The sequence below is a fragment of the Anopheles maculipalpis genome, chromosome X, assembly GCF_943734695.1.
Source record: "Anopheles maculipalpis chromosome X, idAnoMacuDA_375_x, whole genome shotgun sequence".
Classification (NCBI taxonomy): Eukaryota; Metazoa; Arthropoda; class Insecta; order Diptera; family Culicidae; genus Anopheles; species Anopheles maculipalpis.
In genome coordinates, this window is record NC_064870.1 from 2,983,804 (window position 1) to 3,004,616 (window position 20,813).

The window sequence follows — 20,813 nt, forward strand, 5'->3', positions numbered from 1 at the left end:
AGTTCCAGTTTTCACTTTTCCTACCAACGCACAACCGTGGGGGGGGGGGGGGAGGGGGGGATGTCGGAAAGCAAAGTGAAAGAAGAAGTTAATAGTCAATCGAAATTAGGAGCGAACACTTTACCGGTTGCCAGTTGTTGCCCAGGTAGGCTGGTACGTTAGGCCGTGCCTGCAGGAGTTTGACTGTTGTTTTACCCCATTTTTTGCTTGCTTTAATCATAAATGTGACCTTTTTCATTCTCATAGTGTGTTTGTATGTATAATTGCATAATCGATTCGCAGCGGTGAGCTTCCGGTGCAAGAGGAAACGGTGCATTCAATAAAGAAAACAACAACAAGGGTTGATTAACTTTCAGCTTCTAAGCAGCTAACGTGCTGCTTAGCAGCAACACGGGAGCACTAGCCAGTGGCTTGATTCACATACAAGCTGCGCTAATCGGATTTTTTGTTTTTCGTTTCGGTTTTTGCTTAGCTGCCAACAACCGGAAAGCGGAAAAGGGGGACCGTCTTCGGGCCGGGTAGCTTATCAGCGTGGCCTTGTGTGTTGATTTTAAAGGAAAATTGGGGCTGCTCCTACTGCAGCCTAAGCGAAAGGAGGCGGTTCGTGCTGCAGGATGGTGTGTGTGTGTGTGTGTATTTGTGGCCCATTTTTGGCCTGAACCCCCCCCCCCCTTCCCCCCTCGAAAAGGACCAAAAAATAATCTGTCCCGGCTTGCCGTTCATGGGCTCCAACCGCGTGCTTCTGGAGTGGAAAGGGCGTGAGCGTGGGAATGCAAAAGAAACAAGACGGAAACGATTTTGTGGTCTCACTGTCCTCCCCATTTAATAACCCCCACTCAAACACACACTTGGGCTGCTGTGCGTCTGTTGCTGTACGAAAATTGTTTAGACAGTAGTAATGCTACTGCGAGCAGCTGTCAGAATTTTCGATTTTCTGTTTTGACTTTTCTTGCCCAAAAATTGCAAGTTAGATTTACTGCACTTTCCTTTCTTAAACATTTACTTTATTCTGTTTACGTAAGTTTTTCCCCTACATTTTCTACACTGTTTGCAGGATTTTTCTCTAACAAAAAACTCTATTTTTTGTATATAATTATTTCATGTTTTACTAACAAAAAAAACCCCCCGACAAACACCGATCGCGATCGATTACCGGTTACGATACGCTGGGCCGCTATTATCACTTACATTGAATTAGTAATCCTCCTAAGCAATTCACCGAAACCAGTCAGCAAAACGGTGTTTCGGGCCGAACCGGCCTGCCGGGGCCGGGGTAGGTAGGAAACCCATTAGTAGAGCTTGACAGTTACGTGACCACGGGAAGGCCACGGAACGGTTGCGTTGGCTGGGCGTTGTGCGAGACGTGAACGGGGAGTAATCTTTTAAGAGAAGCGTACATATTTTAATTACTTATTGTGCTTAATATGATGTAGACATTTTCCTTCCGCGCTTCCGCGATCCTGGCCGACGAGGCAGAATACCGAGAAGGCTAGCGAAACGTTCGGATCGTCTAAACGCACACGTTTTGCTAGAAAGTTGAGGAATTTGTGGGAGCCTTGCGAGTAGCACCGGCCATGGAAAGAGCGAGATAGAGTGAAGGCAAGGGAGCGCGAAAGTCATCTCACTTGGCAGGGAAAGGATGTGAGGGGTAATGACAGTTTAATAGTACGTATCTCCGGCTGACGGGGGAAAACTCTCATCTGGGAAAGGCGTTTCCCCGGGGTTACTACCTTTCCACCAACTCGCCGGGTTAATAAACCCAAACAGCACACATACACACGCCCGCATTGGGCGTGGTTTGCAAGTATCTCGCGCTTTGTGCTGTACGCATTGGTAGAGGCCGGCAAAGGAAAACACACACTAGTCCGTCCTACTCTGCGCAACCAACCCTTGTCGGAAAACCCGAAAGGGACCTGTTTGCTAGGCCTGGCGTTCCATATGGTACCGTTGCATCGAGCTGGGAAAAACCTCACTCAGTCAACATTTGCCCTTGCTGCCAGACAGTTCGTTCTAGCTCCGTTGTGAAACGTGATTTTTAGCGGGATTTTGATTGCGGTGCGTACGTGTACGCAACATCCCACATCTCGCCTATTGTTTTCGTTCGTCGGAAATCGCCATTCCTACTCCCCGACCCACACACACACACACACACACACACATACACACGGGAAGGCAATCAAAATCTGCTGACGGCGCACTGTTTATCAGCTCAACGCTCAACAACCACATTATCAAATACAGCGGACGGAGGATTATATTAGTGTATTTCTATGTGAACCTGTGTAAGTGTGTTTGCAATGTTGTTTAGTACGTGATTTGAACAAATAAGGTTCTGCAAAGTGTACCAATAATAGTAATACAACAAAACAAACTGAGTGTGTAACGATTAAACCGTTGCAGCAAGCGTCCTTCGTTTGACGCCCAAATGTATGCAATCTGCCGCGACGTAGCATCATGATCGAACAGTGGAGATGAAAATGAGGCGAATCGTTTGTTTTGATTGGTGTATTTGATGAAGGTTAAGTAGTGGTTGCATTACATCCTTCACCTTTCGCAAACATCTGCCGTAAGCCGCGTGAGAGAAAAAATAGGGAAAGATAATTCAAATTGAAAATCGCCTCAGCTAACATTCTACCACCGGTGTTTGCTTGCTCGCGAGTGATTGTGTGCTTGTATGTGTGTTGAAAAAAGAAAAAAAAACCGAAACCGGCTTTTTGGACAGGTTGTGAACTATGGTAATGATGCAATCACCAATGTCTGATTGCGGGCAACCGGAAAGCCCTTCGCTCTCGCAGCCGAATTCGCCGCCCGCCTCAACCGAGCTGGCCTCCCACTCGCCCAAGACAATCCTGCTGAAGGGAGGCGGCGGTGTCACGCACAACACCACCACCACCACCACCACCGCAACAATCACTACCGCCCCGACAGCGAACGGTTCGGAAACGGAACCGGACGGTGCGAATACGCTGCTGCTGCGTTTCGCCGAGGAGCGGCGCCTAACGCTAACTCCATCGGTCCAGCAACAGCAGCAGGAGGCGGCCAGCAAGTGTGGCACGTTTCTGGATCTGCGCGCCAACAACCACAGCACCAGCAGCAACAGCAACAGCAGCACCAGCAGCACCGAACCGCTGGATGGCGAACACGAGCAGGCGGAGGCAGAAATGTTTACCGACCAGGTGGACCCGAAGCAGGGCGACTATTTGCCGGTGACGGAGCTACCGCAGCACCAGCAACCACCGCAACACCAGCAACCGACCGATCGGGCGGTGAAGTTTTCGATCGAACGGTTGAAGCATCTGGCGGATGGGCACGCACTAGCGGTGCGTCACCATCCACTGCACCATCACCAGTCGGCGGCCGAGCAGCTGGTGCTGGCCGCTGCCGCCGGTGCCCATTTCCCACCCGGTGCGCACCCCACGATGGGTGGCTCGGTGGTGTCTGTGATACCGTCCGGTTCGGTGTTGCCACCGCTACACCCAGCCGTCCTGCATCCAGTACATCCGCCCCACCCGTCCCATCACACGCCGGTGGCGGCTGGCGTTGCACCGTTGCAGCCGTCCTCGTGCTTTCCGCATGCGTCCGCATCCGCCCCGTCGCACCAGCCCCATCCCCATCAACACAGCCACCATCAACGCCACCATCAGGCGGCGGTAGCGGCAGCAGCTGCGGCAGCCGCAGCAGCGGCAGCAGCGGCCGCTGCCGCCGCCGTCGCGTCCGGTTCCGGCCCGGCCCAACCGCAACCTCAACATCCACAGCAGCAGCCATCGCCGCACGATCCCACGGCCACCCCGCACCAGCATCCGGGCCACCCGTTCGCTATCAAATATCCGGCGGGCAGCGCGTCGCCGACCGATCTCGAGATCGAACGGTTCAAGATAGCGCGCACCGCGATCAACAATACGGCCGCGTTTGCCGCTGCCGCCGCCGCCAAGGAGCTGTCCGACATTGGGTTCAGGATACAGCTGCAGGACGGTGGTGGGCAGCATCACAGTGGGTACGCGCGCAGCGACACTAGCGAGGAGCTAATCGTGGACGGAAACGAGGAAAGCTCACAGGACGGAATCTCGGTAAGTGTGGGCCGCCTGAGGGACGTAAGTCGATCTTTGAGTCGATGTGCAAAACAGTTAGATGGTTAGTTCTGCGCAGGGAGAACTGATTCGGGATGAGATTGGATTACCCGCCACCGAATCGTAACAGAGCATCAAACGTTTGATGATCGCAACATCTAGAAGTAGAGACCCATAGTGTCCTAAGGATATGTAGAATGCTGAAGCATGTACATGCCACATTACGATAAAGTGCCGAAGTTAGTCGTGATCAGTATTAGGTTAGGGTTTCCAGAGATCTCGTGCCTAAACTTAGAAGATGTTATAGAATATGTTTTGGGCGCTAGATAGGCTATATCCAGTGTAGTTCTTGAATATTTAACACCTACTAGTTTGGTGCTTTCAGTACCAAAGCGACTGTAATAACCATGCTCTGAAATGAAGTGACTCCCGCCCCTACATTCTATGGCAAAGCAATCACTAACACAATCAATCCTCAACAACTCTACCTTTCACAGGGTTGCCCGGTGGATCTGACGCGCTCGATGGAAAATGGGGCCGATGCAAAAACGCACGCTATCCGCGATACGGACAAGGAGGCCGCCTCGAAACGGTTAGCCTTCTCGGTGGAGAACATACTCGATCCGAACAAATTCAACGGCAAGCACAGTGTGGCGACATCCGGTGTCGCACCCGTTACGGTCGGCGGTATCTTCGGTGCGAAGCTGAACGGGGGTGGGAAAATGGTGGCTGCGCTCGGTGTTGCCGCTGCTGCTGCTGCTGCTGCTGTCAACAGTGCCGGCGGCAACTACGCCACCAACAACAACAACTGCACGGTTAACAACAACAATAATAACAACAACAACAACAACAACAACAGCATCAACAACAATGCAAAGTTCTGGAGTCAGGCCGGGCTGGAGCGGGACGATAAGTTGGACGACGATCACAGCGATTCGCGCTCCGGTGAGTACCATGCAATGTGGTTGTGATTTGTTACAAATGCGGGTGAGGTAAAGCAGGGTCCAGGGGGCTTTGTGTTTTGATGGCAGCGTGTCAGTCGAGATGATAAACATATCATGTCGCATGCTGGTGTCATACAAGTGTTAGTGCATCTTCACAATCCTGGCAATGGCGGTGGAGTTGTGTTTTAGGTGTGTTGTTTTTTTTTTTTTTTTGTTATCAATCCTTTCGCGGTGTGAAAATGTCATAATACTACGTGTAATGGGAACGTGTATCAGTGTGTGTGTGTATATGTGTGTGTGTGTGTGTCTAAGAAAATGAAAACAAGCGAAGATACCTTTCATTTATCGATATTTATCGATAGATTGTACACGCCTGAAAGTATGCAATTATTAAGTCAAATATTGCGGTCTACGATGACTTAAGCTAGTTTATTCATTCGAGCAGTCTTAATATCTTCTTTTTAAAGATATTATGACTATATAAGATATGACAATGACTATGGTAGAGCGACACAGGCACCAGTCTTCAAACGCATCCCCAAAGTCGAACGATTCGAGATGCGTTTTCCTGGTTTGGATTAACTGCTGTTTGACTATTTAACAGAAGGCAGATAATTTTTTGACATTTTTAAGGCTGAAGCCATCATGAGCAACATTGTTTCCAATTTTCAAACAGATGTGTAATGTGACATTTTCGAAAATTTTACAAATTTTAAAATAAGATCTGTGAATAAGAAATTGTTGATAAACAATATTGCATAAATTTAGGCGAAGCACACCTAGAGTGTTACAATTTATTCGAATGTTTCAAAGAAGAAAGTATTTCTACCTTTTTTTGATTTTTACATCAAAACATTAACGACAATTCTTAAGTCCAACACTATGACCCAACTCCAGAATTCCTGATATTCTTGCTCGAAACCGTCCATAGATGAAAATATCCTTGTAAGCCTGTGTCCACAGCATTTCGGTACACTATTGCCAGTGAGATGAAGCCAACTATTAGCTAATCGAAGCTAACGTTTCACCCCATCCCTTCGAAATCATGCCTATCCAAAGAGCATTTTCCCTATTGCTTCACTTTGCACTTGTACATGACCTGTTTGACAGTGCTACAAAAATCTCCAAATATTCCGCAAAAAGCTAACAACTGCCTGAATAGGGGCTTAGCTTCTCCCCTGACATCTGCTGCACTGCTAGATAACTGGTGAAACGATGGGCCAGATCCAGAAAAAAATGTGCCGCCTGATGCCACGGAAACAGACAGAACCTGGCTTCCTGAGCCGCGCATTACACGACTTCTACAAATAGAATCCACCTGATGATGCCATTCGGTGCATCATCGGCCAGGGTCCGGCATATGCAATACGCATCCGTATCGCCGAATCCCCCGGCACATACTTACAAAAAATCCCCAAAAGCCTTGCACAAATCTTCAGCATTGCAAACTGCATGCCTGGTGATATCGTATGTGCAGTTTGACGAGCTTAATCGAGAATCAAAAAGAAAGAAAGAACAAACATGAAACTTCTCTCTTTCTCACTCTCTCTGTCGTGTTGGAAAACAATCATAGGCAGGTACATCCGACAGATAACGCGCGAACACAAACGGGAAAGCAGTTTGAAAAGACGCGGTTCCGGGCAGCTGCATCGCCAAGCGGGACGTGCATTCCGTGCACCGTTGGATCGGTCAAAGAAACAAATAACACTAGCCTAACCTTTCGCGCCAAAGCCGAAGATAGATCGCACTTAAACAAATAGCGAATGCATTGTTGATTGCCGGCATTCGGGCGCGTATCGGCCCTGTGCAATACCGGTGCACCGTTGCTTCAACCTTTCTGCAACACTTTCGATAGTGTGTACTTGTTTTTTTTTTGTTCAATCACTCGCACGCTCTTCGAAATCTGGCAGATGATTTGCCCCTAGGAATCATCTGACAGCGACAGGCGATTGTGGCGATGGTCGATTAAGCGACGTGTCACTAGATGCAGGCAAGAAACACACACACACACACACGCTATCAGAACACAAAACTCGATAGCGAAACGGTCGATAGTCGTAAAAGCCTTAAGCCCTGCCCGGAACCGGTAAAGGGGTACGCCCTGAAACGCCTTGGTGACGTGACCAGGAATTTGGAAGGATTGTTTTCCTTTGCAAATCGAAAAACGGATCACACTCGCCACTATCGCCAATTTCCAATTTGTGGACCTTATTTGCGATGCGCAGGATTTACGAACCAGTTTTTTGTTTTGTTTTCGCCAACTTCTTTTTTTTTTTGCCATTTGTTTTGTTTGTCTCTCGTTCGCCTTCCGAACGGATTTGTTCGATCGGTCTGTTCCGGTATCATTGCAGCGTCAGATTGCATTCGCATTGCTGCACTGTAAAATGCGACGGTTCGAGCACCCAAACCATGGGGTTCGGGGTTTGTTCACTGGTTCTCTGTCTTTGCCCGATAAGCCAATCCATTTATGGCTCGTCATCAAACTCGTTCTCCGGACTGTTGTGTTTCCTTTTGTTTTGACTTTTTGGGGTTTGATGAAATGTCGGAAATGTAACAATTATTTTATATACAGCCGTTTTGATACTGTTTTTGAAATGAGATTAGTTTTAATACATTTCAAAAACAAGCAAATTGCTTCATTTTTTCTCGTGTCGTTACTTTCGTTCAGCATATTTCTAGATACTTAACGCCTAAAGGTATGCAAGATAGAAATTCTGAACCTGTGTCGAATCATAACGTATGATACTTTTTTCGATTTTTATTTAAAAAAAACCTTTATGCCACTCTTATGTGAGCGGGTGTGTTTGTGTGTGTGTGTGTGTGTGTGAGAGAGAGAGAGAGAGAGAGAGAGAGAGAGAGAGAGAGAGAGAGAGAGAGAGAGAGCACAAAAAAGTCAATAAAACCCAAAACATCCTTTCTTCAACAAATCAAAATATCGAGCAATACGGCCTGGCCTTCTTTGTCGACATAAAAATATCAAAATATATTTTACAAAAAATTGCCTACATTTGGGCGCACTGATTCAAAAACCTAGCTACTACTTAGCACTTTTCTAGTGACATTTTCTATCTCTCCGAATACCATCTATAAAAATCCATATTTTCTACTATGTATGATCACCATAAAATCACAGTTCCTGCATCATCTTTCCAACCTCTTTTCGAACGTCCGGCAAAACGCGGTGGAAAATCATCCCACACCACTGGCCCCATATGTTGGCAGCGCTCGTTCAAGCGAGTTTGCTATCGATTAGTGTAAATCGGAGCTAATTATAATTACCATTTCGGCCACAGGTTACTGCGGGTTGATTTGTGTACTAGACCGAACGCACGCCGACCGTAGCGTCTAGCGCAATTGCAAGAAGGTAGGTGCCGATGACTATGTGCGGCAGTAGTTAATACCGTTGGCATCTGCTTCGCTCGCAGATGCGTGAGTTATGCAACCGATTTTTTGGTTTGTTAAATGTGCGTGTTTGTGTGTGTCGGTAAGAAAAATTCAACACCATACTCTTGTGAGGTACCTAGAATGCTACCTGCCGTTTCCAACTGGTCAATATCCAATTACCAGCAGGACGTGAAGTGCACACGCAAATGGTCAATAGATTGCAGGTGTTCGAGAGAGAGAGAGAGAGAGAGAGAGAGAAAGAGAGAGAGAGAGAGAGAAAGAGAGAGAGAGGACGATGAAGGGGTGGAAAAGCTTGTTAAAATCCACCCACCGAGACCGGTTGAGGAAAATGCACTATTTATAAATAAAATATTGATCAATATTTAGTGGGCTAATTAGTGGCGGGTTTTAATTATAATTGTCCCCTATTAAATTCTCGCCACTCGTGCTTTTCACACATATACTCACACATACACACAAACACACAGTGATTGGTGAGATTGAGCACACACACAAACATAAACAAACAGGGATGAATGGTAGTACACCCACTCGTAGTGCGAAGGAATTGCGGTGGAAAATCGTTTAATAGTCTGATTTGGTTTGCTGTTTCTCTCTTTCTCGTTCAGTATGATTGACTCTCTGGGTCTTTGGTTGTTATATATTCATTCAAAAGTAGGTTAATTTTCAGTAAAAAAAATACTAGAGGGAGAGAGAGAGAGAAAGAGAGAGAGAGAGAGAGAGAGAGAGAGATTAAGAGTGATATAGTCATACAGCTAGTAGCGGCTCCACTTATACTAAAGACAAAGTTAGGACATATCTGCTACAAGTCATAGCTCGGACTCTTTCACTGTTAGTAATTTTCTTGGACGAGATAGTACATCATACATGAGGTTTAGTAGATTTCTACTCTTCCAAATTTTCAGTACATCATCGCCATGATGAGAGCTCTCCCAACGGTACTAAGGTATCAGACAACTCCCCTTTTTTGTACCATCCGTATATTCAACACACAAGCACACGCAGACCAGTTTATGGCCGCACTACTACTCCATAATCGGGCTCTCTAGCGTAGCTGTTAAAACGTTTCACTAACCCGCCCGAAAAATAACCCCTTTTTGCTGACGCGCCAAAACTCTCGATGACATTATTGCGGATTCTCGCGCCACACACGTACGTGTGCTCACATGTGCGCATGCTTTTGGTAGTTGGGAGTGGGAGCAGTGGGGGAGTCCACCACTAGACACTAGATTGACACCTCCCACAACGACGAGCGAAGAATCCCCTTAAGAACGCACACTAGAAAACCACACATACGCACCGGCTAAACACCCTTGTCCTTCGGTACGCTCGCCGCATGTTGCCTGAAATCCTCGTAAATCCTGCACCGTGTTGACTGGTGGCTGTGGTGTGTCCCAAAAGCCTAAAACTTTACACCCCCCCCCCCCCCCTTCCCCGAGCGGAACCAGCCTTCGGTGTCGGCTCGTGGACAAAGGGTCCGCTGCGGCGGCAAAGACACTTGAAGCCTTTATCCTTGCAATGGTGGTGTTAGGAAATCTCGAAATCAAGTTGAAAGTTCCACGGAACCCTCGTCTTGATGCGTGCCCGCAGTCAAACGAGTGGAACGCGAACCTGCGACGCTTCATCGAAAGGATTCGCCCCCCCATCCGCCCACGCTTGCCTTTGCTTTTGGGTTCGGGACACTCCAACGGCTCCCTGGTTGGAGCCTGTTGGACGTTACCGGCGATGGTTCACGGTGTCATTAATTTAATTACACGGCTGAGTGGTGGCTCAGGAGTCGGATGCTCGCACCCGTGCACTTGCCACACCCAGCAAAGGATAACGAGTTTCCGCACCAATGGCGACCCAAAAAAGGGTTGCCAACCGCAGGCACGGGCTTAGAATTTTAATTTCGATCCGCCACGCCGCTCCGTGGCGATTTTTCGGAATGCCGCAAAGTGTTGTTAACGCACCGGTACAAGCGATTGCTTTTTTGTCGTCGTTGTGCGGAAGGTAACTACAAATACCCGACTCCTTCTCTAGGCACGCTGAGGATTATCGGTATTAGTATAGTTAACCGGGTTCGGTTGCGGTTCCTCGCTTCACAATAACGACTGATTTGCACGAGGATTAGTACGCGAGACAGTTGGCACCGGCACCGAGCGATGGATGGAGATAGGACGGAGTGTTCGCTGCATTTTAATAGACCATTGTCACGTCGTCGTTAATTATTTCATCATTTACCACCGCCATTGATGGAAGCGAACAACGACTGATGGCGATCGGCATCATTCGCACGCACCAAACATGACCACAGCACACGGACCGCGGCGCGAACGGTTCTAATGAAGTGCTAAATAAGCCATGTTTGCAGTTTTTAAACCCAAATTGAATAGCCCGGTCCAGAGTATGCGTAAAAGGAAAAGTGCAGACCAGCACTTACCAAGGTCCCTTCCACTTTGTAGGGTGGCGTACCTCACAAATCAATAGAGCACCTGCTGGAGCTCTGCAGTATGTCCCGGGACCCTTAACATGGTCGCATTGCAGAATCTCGTTAGATAGAAGATATCAATTAATAAGTACAACAGTGCTTGCCTTGCCGGCAAGCGAGCGAACGTACGCCGCATCTCGATCGGAGAAGCCTTTTTTGGAACAGTGACGCAGCACACACACACACAATTTAGTACTCCCGGTAGAGGACCAGCAGGTACGATCCGATAATGCGACACCGTGCCAATACATTCAATCCCAGCTTTGGGCTGTCCATATAGACTGTAAAGCTTGCGCAATTTGTTCAATGATTACCAATAAATATAAAACCATGCGTGTTTTCAGCTCCACACCGAGCAGCAATCTCTGGAATGGCGGTCGAGATATTTTCTGGTCCCCAAACGCTTGTCCCCTTGGCTTAGTGTGCTCGGCAATGGTGCTCGGAAAGAAATGTTTAACAAAGCATTTAAGCCCAAACCCGACGGTGCTGTTGGTGACACTCGGACGACCATTACCAGAGACGGAAACTCGGTACCTGGTTCCCTAACCTGGCAACAAGCGCATCCAGCCATCCAGCTATCGGTTTGCTCCATAATAGATGATATCGTGCAGCATTCCAATCTCGTCGCATAAAATACACACACACGCTTGCTTCCCATCCGACAACGATGGAACCTGCTGGATTAGATTATGGTCGACCATTTCTCCACTCCAAACCCCGAGCGGCCCGGAGTGTTTGAGACCATAATTAAAGGATTTAGCACAAATGGGTAAAAACATGGGTTCTTGCACACGGCAAAGTACCGGGACACCTCGGCCTCACCGAATACCCGGTACCCGGTAAGCCGTTTTGCCGATCGGAGCAGATTGGCCGACAGGATTAAGTCCTGCATTTCTTATCACGCAATCCCGCGTACCAAATCGGGGAACCCACGTACCCTTGCGCTGGATGCGCTTGGGTTTTGTGCTTGGGGTTATTTAATTATTTACTGTTATGACCATCCCGGCTAACCGCTTCGTCCGGGCAGGAACGGATTGGTTGGCGAAACAATTGCTGTACGCTTTGCTCGGTTGAGGCGAAGCCAGATTTAGTGTGTCATTTGCGGGCCACCCTACGGGGGACTTGGGAAAATCTCAGAATCAATAGCTGCAAATTGCTCCCAAAGAACGGTGCAGCTGGATATGTAAGGCGCACCGAGTGCCGTACAGCCTGCAAATGATGCAAGAGCGATGTGAAGATCCAGTCGTATGATTTATTTCTTTACCACATACACTACAGGTGGTAAAGAACTGATAATAGCCCCGGGGCTAGGGAATCTAGCTGCGAGATAGCAGAGTGCTCTAAACTTTCATGTCTCTCTATCTCTCTTTGTGTAACGAACCGAGCGGACTGCTAGATGAGCAGATCTATCCTTCTATGTGCTGTCAAGTGTCCACAATCAAAGCATCCAATTATGCGAATAGTCAGAAGTTGGTGATTATCTTTCAGCCATTTTGTCCAGCTCTAATCAACACACGCACACACCCGCTGCACGCTATCGAATGTCAACCAGTCAGTTGCATTATATTCGATCTGGCGCACGGAACGGTCGGAAACGGCAGATAAACTTTGTACCGTGCTTTCTTATGCTAAATGTCACTTCTTTCACCATCCCGACGGGATGAGAATCTTGAACGCTGGACGACATCTTTTGTGTTCCCTGTTCCTACACGACGTTTTGGCCATGTTTGGCAGATCGATTCCTCTGCTGTTCCGACCATATGCACCGCAGTTCTCGAAAACTTTAGCGCAGAAGCCTCACCAACAGCGTACTGCGACTACTGGTTCGCTTTCACTGTCCGACGGCTATCGTTAGGTTCGTAACTTATTCCAATCACTCCGTTTCCGTGAACGACTTTCGGCGCTATCGATTAGCAACCGTGCGCCGTTATGAGCGTCCACCATTTTGTTGATTCACCACCACCACCATCACTGGTTGGATGCTGAGTTTTTGCCCTTAAACAATCGCAAGCTGTTCCGTAACCCAAACACCCGGCCTCGTCCCCCGCAATCATCGTCCGTGGACACTTATCGGTAGCGCCATCTAGCGTCACCATCGTTATCGTACCGTTTGCACAAAACGCTCTCATTTTCATTCTCGCCACCGTTCGGTTCGGTACAGGGGAGCGAGATTGGACTACCCTCGTAGTAATAATAATAATCATCATCACGAATAACCCACCCACTCGACCCCTGCTGTTTCCTGCCCCTTCCCTCCCACCCCAAAGCAACATCCGACAGACAAACACGCCATTAACGGAGGACGGGATCAGCACTCGGGACGCCATGATGGTGATGATGATGGTGATGGCGAACGCTTAATTTTCTACCCCACCAAGCACGCCCCCGCCCAGGAAAAAAAGCAACCACCCGGTCTGCCACAAAATGTTGGTAATTTTATGACGGTTTAGTAGAGTGCGCTAATTAATCGAAATTTTATAATTACCTGACTTCTCCGGGACCCAAAACGGGAAAGTTTTGCACCCGGGAGGGGAGGGGAGCGAGGGGGGGGGGGGGGTTATGGGACTAGACGATAGCGGGGAAGGAGAAATTTAGTAGTGTGTAGGGTTGGTGGTCGCGTTGGTGAAGAGGGGACATTTATGGCGTTTATCGAATGGGATGAGAGTGAATAATTAGTGAGTGGGTGAGCCGGGGATGAGCAAAAAACACACACACAACCACACGACCATGAACGGGCAGATATGTTGAATCTGTGTAATTATGAAGCGTCTACTGTTACGCCTACGCTTACTGGTGGTGGGCAGTGTTGGTTTTTGAGAAATCTGAAATCCTGACAGGGTCCCAACTTAATAGGAATATTGTATTTTTCGTTAAAGAAAAGATACAACTTTATGTGCTGAGTATATAACACACTAAGAGTGAATGACCCAAGTGTAAGGAGAGAAATACCCAGACAATCGTTAGTGTAGCTCGAAGAAGAGTAAATCGATTGTGTAACCCTGCAGTAAATTAGTCTGTCGCAAGGTTGATATCAGGCGATATCGAGAAAAACTACTTCTATGGAACGAGTGTACCTGTGGGTGTCTGTATATATTCAAGCGTGAAGTAGAACTCGTGCAATATGGATGCTTTGGATGTGTTAGAGTTTTATCTCGCTATCCTACAGACTCTGCTATCCTGTAGTGCAATTAAAAAGTGTGTGTGTGTGTGTGCGCGCGCGTGTAGTTTTACTGCCTAGTGTCTGCTTCAGTGTGTACTAAATTGCTGACAGCAAAGTATATCATCACATCAACAAAACAGGCCATTAGCTCTTCACTCGTGGTAGTGTTTGCTAGAGTGGACTCTGGTGCCGTCGGTATGCAGAACTCTATCGCTACACTACACCAACCCTGTACCGTTCGTTCGGAAGGAAGAGTAGTGGAAGTGACAGTACTTTGTTTACTGCAGTGTACTGAGATTTTATGATCGATGTGAACATTTATTATCACCCATTTATGACACCTACCCCTGCACTTATTGATTTACAGCGAAGTGTGCTCTTTGTGTGACAGGACGCTAACTTTTTGCAGCACGATTAGGTGTGTTTAGATGCAACAACAAGTGACAGCTGTACTCTTGAGGAGTAGTTTTGTTTTCCAAATATCTCACAGCATCTGCTCACGGATATCGTTGTGTGTTGTTGTGAATTAGAAAATAAATACCTTACCATTACCCGAACATCATCACCCACCCCCACCTGTTTGAAGCGCCCTCTCAAACGGGACACGCCCGCTCATGTCCTAATCATGCGCCCAGCACACATTTGCCCAAACCACGAACGCATCGATCAAAGCGAAGAAGCCAACCGGAGCATTAATCTGTGCGATAAAACGGCGAATTGAAATGCAATTAAAAGCCAGTGTCAAGGGACCGCACAGCGCATCGGTTACAAGCAAACTACAACTGTTTGTCAGCCCGGGACAAAACCCTGGAGGGGGTTGGCCGGGCCGGCCGAATTCAGCTAAGCCGTGGGACATTTTCGGACGAATTCCCCTGACAGTTACGCATCCAGCGACCCCGAGGGAACGGACGGTGTTGCATGTGTGTGGCGGTGCGTGTGTATGCACCTACACACACACACAAACACATCCCTGTAGCCGTGTTGCGACAACGGTGACACGCTGGTTTGCTGGTAATCTTGAACTAATTGATGGCAACTGCTATTTCAATTACCCGTTTTCCGTGCGAAGGGTCCTTCGCGCAAAACCCCGAAAACCGACCAGTTGACAACAATAATAAGAATCGTTCGGTCAAAACCGATTCGACACTGGTTAGCGCACCACCTGTCCCGACCTGACCCGGGACACCCATCGAGCACACCCATTCGCACGCCGCACATTCGCAACGCACGGTGCTTTCAGCAGCCATGACGTAGACTAGGTTCTTGTACAAAAAAAAAAAAAAAAAAAAAAACAAATGCCCACAAAACATCGGTAACTTCTGGTGCGGGACTGTGCGTTAAAGCGATTTCCCCAACACTGGTAGAAGAAAAGCGATTCGAACATCGAGCAAAATCAATTCCTAAAAACGGCTCCCGGATGGCAGACACCCGCGCGCGTTAGGGCAGCAAATGGACGACCGTCGGACGCTTGCGATGTCTTGGGCAGTAAAATTAATTCAATTCGTTTCCAATAAACCGTGCGTGAGGTTCGCCTAACCGCCTCGATGTGTGTCTGTGCTGATAATTGATTGAGGTGCGGATTGCCACTCAGCACCGCACCCCCGCACTGCCGTAGTCTTGCTTCCCCGAGTCCACCCTCTGATTGTCTGCTCAAGTGGCAAGCCATGGCGATCGCCCTTCAATCGCTCGAGACAGACGTAACAGTGCGTGAGTTTGGGCGACAGGTTTTGTGGCGGTGACCATTTATCTTTTCCGGACAAGGTGTTCCGCAGCGTTGGTCTTTTTATTTCCACATCGTTATCCTAATCCCGGAACTGCGACGAAATAATGCCGAAACTATTCGGTATTCGCACGCGATAATTGGTCCTTAGCCTAGTGGTCCTGGTTGCGCTCAGTAATTGCTGTGCAGTGCACTGTTTGGCGTTTTGTTTGTTGCCGATATTTGATGGCGATTTCTCGAGAACTCTACTGGCCACAACGGTCTCCTAGACACCGGGCAGAGGGCAAAAAAAAACTTCGGGAACATTAATTGGAACAAGTATTACTCTAAAAATCGTTCCCACCGGCACATGCCCAACTGGCATCTCTAATTGATCGTTTTGTACCATCAATTGTGACATGGCAGGCAGTTTTGGGAGCAGACGTCCCGTACTGCGCTTCTCTCCTGGGCATGCCAGCATAATACACCCTTTAGAATTTTTGTTTTTTGTGATTGTGTGAACCGAAAACTGTCATGCCGTTTAGATTTTTCTTTTGCGTTTTTCTTCCCCCTTTGTCTCCCTCTCTCGTATTATCTCTTTATCCAAAACGAAACAGGCACTCACATACACTTTCTGTTTAACCTTTTATGTATGCACAGAACCCACAGTTAAAAGCGGCCCGAAATATTCACCTTGCAGGCCCTAAGTGGAACGGAAGACACAGCAGACACATCGTGCGGTTACCCTTGGAAAGCGGAAAGAGATTTTATGCAAATTGATTTCCGATTTAACGGTTCGGTGGAATTTACTTTTGCGTACCGACGGCAATGGTTGCGTGATTTCGGTCTGATTAGTATTTCAATTCTCGCTACTTCTCCCGAAATTCTGGAGTTTGACGGCACATAGTACACGTGGCACAATCACACACACACACACGCCCGTTTGTCGAGTGTGGGTGAGAATGAAATTAATTACTTCTTCAGCCAAGCGTCCAATTCCCACTTCTTGTATCTGTGTGTACGTCCGTATGTGCGTATGTGTGAACGTTTTGTGTCCTTCCCTTCGTCTTGCTCTAGCTCGCTAAAGGCTCGGACAGGACACAAGCGTTGCCAAAATCAGATCGGATGTATGTCCCAAAAAATCGACTCCATACTGCGAAGGGTGACAGAAAGATTTGTGACAGTGTTTCGGGCAAACGATAGCTACCTCGGGACATTCAGCGCCGATTTATAGGATTTAGATCATCCGTGATATTGCGTTACAATGTACGTGCCAGCGCTCGAAGGTATCACGAACATTGGCTACGGTTTGAGGTTATGGTGCCTGTCCCTTACCTGTTTAGATTACTGATTTGTAACCGCTTGCATAACAAATCACCAACAACACCGGCCTATCGATAGCTCTTAGTAATCGGCAACTGATAACCGAGCAGCATTCCCACTCAATTGTTTACTAATTTACGAAACACAACAACATCTGACGGCTATTCCGCGCAACGCGCTAGCATCATCTTCACACATTTAAAAAAATGGCGTTCCCCTTCTTCATCTCAGTTGTTTATGATACTTTCAACACTAACTGCTGCTGCCTAAATGTCATCGCAACACACCGACATCCGCCCATTGCTGTTCGTCTTTAATTGCCATTTAGCACGAACGCGCACACACCACCAGCCCCGCCATCGTACCGGTTGGTGCGCGTTTGCGGACAAACTTTACCCGGAAAAAGCCATCGTCCGTACACCCCTTTTGATTGTTTTTCTCGCTCCTGCTATATTTGTCATCGGGTCGTATTCATCTGGGCCGAAAGATGAATTTAATGAACTCCCGTTGCGTAAAAGATAGCCGTGTATCCTCCGGCTGCCTGCTGTGGAATGCGGAAGTTGCTGGCACCCCGGGGGGGCAAGTACCTTAGCGCAGCATCTTACGCTTCGCCGGAGAAGCTGCAACGGTTGTGTTGAAGTTTGGCAGGAAATTGATATGTTTACTGAGATAATAAATTGTTTCCCCGTACCGGCACACAATGGCGGCGGGCGCTGTGAGGAACGGTTGAGGGAAAGGGGCAGACAGACGCGTCAACTTTGACGAAAACTTCGCTTTGAAACGAGGAAGCGATGCTGTTGTCATCGTTCCAGCGTTACGAACGCCGAGTCTTTCAGCTCCCGTGCCAGCAAGACAACATCGGTAACAACAGCGTGCGAAGGAATGGTACAATAATTGCCATAAATTATAACGCCATCTTGTCCCGATATGGTCGTGCGAAAAAACGTGCGACTTCCCGTACCTCCATTACCTAGTCAATTACCCTTCCGAAATGGTAGGCGCTTGATCATGTGGTTTTTGTGTTGTCTTTTTTGTTTTTCGACACCAGCAGGATGTATTTTACGAGCTGCTTACTGTTGTTGAATGGCGTGACTCGCGAAGCGAAGTCGAAATTAATTACCGAGCTGTGTAGTGATTCGCGCCTCGTAAGATACAATCTTTATCGGTTTTCTATCTTCCTGTATCTTCCATTTTTACCCCGCCCGATGCTGCCACAGTTAAGGATGTGAACGATATCGACCAGGATGACATGGGCGATGACACGATGGGCAGCGATATGGACGACCATGCCAGCGAAACCGACTCCAAGAAGGATGGTACGAACAATCGGGGCGGTGATGGAAAGTCGCAGGGTAACAGCTCCAAACCTAGACGGTACGTGTGCGGCACTGTCTTGTTTTCCCATGTGTCCCCGACGGGAGGTGTAATAACTAACTCTACATCTGATTATCATTCTTGTTTGTATGTTAACAGTGCTAGGACGGCGTTCACTTACGAGCAGCTGGTTTCGTTGGAGAATAAGTTCAAAACGACGCGCTACCTGTCTGTGTGCGAACGGCTCAATCTGGCTCTCAGCTTAAGTCTTACCGAAACACAGGTAAGTTTTGACAGGGTTTTCAGCTATCACGTTTGCGGAGACAATCCCATCGAAGGAACAATTGCATTGATACCTATCGGACATTTTGTTATTTCTTTTATCATCGCATCAGGTGAAGATCTGGTTCCAGAATCGTCGGACAAAGTGGAAAAAGCAAAACCCGGGCATGGACGTCAACAGCCCAACGGTACCACCGCCGAACAGTGGCGGCTCGTTTGGGCCGGGTTCGTACGCCAGCAGCCTGCTCTATCCACATGCCATGCCGTACCCTCCGTACGGACCCTACTTCCATCCACTCGGCGGTCATCATCTTGGCCACTCGCACTCGTAATCGGGCGGTTCAGCTTCCTCCATCATTTCTGGTTGTGCAATAACGATGCCCTTTTCCTTACATCCAAAAGGTAAACACACACAAAGCGCATTTTAAAAACCTTGGGAATTTGGGAAGAAGAGTTCACTAAAAAAAAAGGTCGAGAAAGGGAGAGAGAGAGAGCAGGAGATAGAGAAGAAGAAAAAAAACAAATCAAAATTTTTAGCACGTAAGATTTACCCATAATACTGCGAAACCACAAGTCCACCAACTCTCCCGTCAAATCTTAGGCTTTCCGGCATTAGCGTCCAATTCGATCGTGCATCAGTTTACGCTCTCGGCGTAGTAATCACAGTCTTCGAGTTAGGTTGATAAACGAGATACTAGCAAAAAGGAAAAGGCAAAATACAGCTCCGCTTGTGTACATTCGATCACGCACACTCGCCCACAAAATACGCTCGGTGCGTAAAACAACAAAAAAAATGGCGAGCTGTGGCGTCGCTGTACAGGTTAGGTTAAGAGGCTTCAGAGGATCGATACGCGAGCGGGGCGGGCTGTTTTGTTTTTAAAACTATATATACTTTACCATAAGTACGCTGTACATTTCAACTGTAAAAAAACAAAAACAACCTACACAACCAGCAACACAACATGTCTATCGTGTCCTTAGCGAATAGCGAAACGAAGAACCATAGAGTCGAATAAGGAGAGCACATGGGCCGCGAAACTGGCGAAAAAGATAGAAAACGAACGATATCGATCGATATGGAGACGGAGAGTGAGAGAAAAAGATAACAACAAAAAAAGCTAATAAATTATAAAAACTTACAATACTTATGCAAAACTGTGTCAAATTACTTTTGCTGTGCGTGGAAAGAAAAAGTACTTCTGTTTGGAGGTATGGCGCATTAAAGGTAAGTATATGTCATCACGAGTCATCAAGAGCGACCCGATAGGACCGGCTTTCAAATCCCATTCGGACTGTTTTCCTCCGTAGAGAGGGCTGAGGTATCACACAGGTATCAGAAAGTCTTAGTAAGTGATTCGATGTGCCTGGTGCCTTGTAAGTAAGCACTGTGTCCACCCGAGCTCAAAGGCCATTATCGGCACGAAACGCACAAACTACTGTCGACTTACAATTATTGCTACGCCATTAAAAGTTCAAAAACGGTTTCAGATGTTGCGATATGCAATAATCAGATATAATGATTCTTAAACGCAACACATTACGCAACGCCACGGAAACCTTTTCCCATTTCTGGTGACAATTCCCGACGGTGCGTACTGGATTCCCTGGTGTGGCCCAACTTTCATGCAACCTGCAGCACAAACCCCGACCAGCATCCGGACACCCTGTGCAGCAATCATAACAACAATAGCGATAAATACGACAAGCACATTCATTCTCGCGGAACTTGTTCCTCTATTATTTACAAATGATCGTTCCATCTGTCGAGTCGTCAGGACCTCGAGCAATTTCCTACAGGGAAAGAGAACGAGAGAGAGGAAACAAACTCATACATTCACTAGAAAAGAAACACCCGTCCTTATGGTACCCTTTTCCGTGATGTCCGCGCGCTCGTAGGGACGACAAAAGGGAATGCCTAACCTAACCTCACTATCTCGCAGCAGGGAACACTGGTGCGGACATTCTCCGCTGGGATTGTACCGATTGCAGTTTAGCTGAAAAGTGTACAATTAAACGAAATTAGGGTTTGTTGAATAAAAACGAGCAGCGGTACGGGAAAGTTATTTATCGCCCTTTTTTTTTTAAAGAACACAAAAAAACTCCAGTTGCGCGAACGGCTCTCTCTCTCGGTCTCTCTCTCTCTCGGGAG

The 20,813-nt window shown here is 47.6% G+C and overlaps 4 protein-coding genes across 4 annotated transcripts in view; 2 read left to right on the plus strand and 2 right to left on the minus strand.

Moving 5' to 3' along the window:
• Positions 1 to 20,813, minus strand: part of LOC126556132 (fasciclin-1) — a 353,811-nt gene that overhangs the window by 309,605 nt on the left and 23,393 nt on the right. The window lies entirely within an intron of this gene.
• Positions 1 to 20,813, plus strand: part of LOC126558010 (26S proteasome regulatory subunit 6A-B) — a 309,006-nt gene that overhangs the window by 230,027 nt on the left and 58,166 nt on the right. The window lies entirely within an intron of this gene.
• The window catches only part of LOC126558163 (uncharacterized), a 481,612-nt gene that overhangs the window by 73,666 nt on the left and 387,133 nt on the right, over positions 1 to 20,813 (minus strand). The window lies entirely within an intron of this gene.
• LOC126568730 (homeobox protein slou) lies at positions 2,720 to 19,048 on the plus strand. The gene is made up of 5 exons (XM_050225249.1): positions 2,720 to 4,067; positions 4,565 to 5,012; positions 18,286 to 18,442; positions 18,542 to 18,665; positions 18,778 to 19,048. The coding sequence occupies exons 1-5, from the start codon at positions 2,733 to 2,735 to the stop codon at positions 18,994 to 18,996; spliced, it is 2,283 nt and encodes a 760-aa protein (XP_050081206.1). The 5' UTR covers positions 2,720 to 2,732; the 3' UTR covers positions 18,997 to 19,048.

What these genes read in the sequence shown, in the direction of transcription:
- LOC126568730 (XM_050225249.1), top strand. Translation starts at nt 2,733, where the DNA reads ATGGTAATGATGCAATCACCAATGTCTGATTGCGGGCAACCGGAAAGC. An exon ending in GCTCACAGGACGGAATCTCG is followed by an intron (nt 4,068 to 4,564) that starts GTAAGTGTGGGC and finishes TACCTTTCACAG; the next exon opens with GGTTGCCCGGTGGATCTGAC. An exon ending in AACAGCTCCAAACCTAGACG is followed by an intron (nt 18,443 to 18,541) that starts GTACGTGTGCGG and finishes GTATGTTAACAG; the next exon opens with TGCTAGGACGGCGTTCACTT.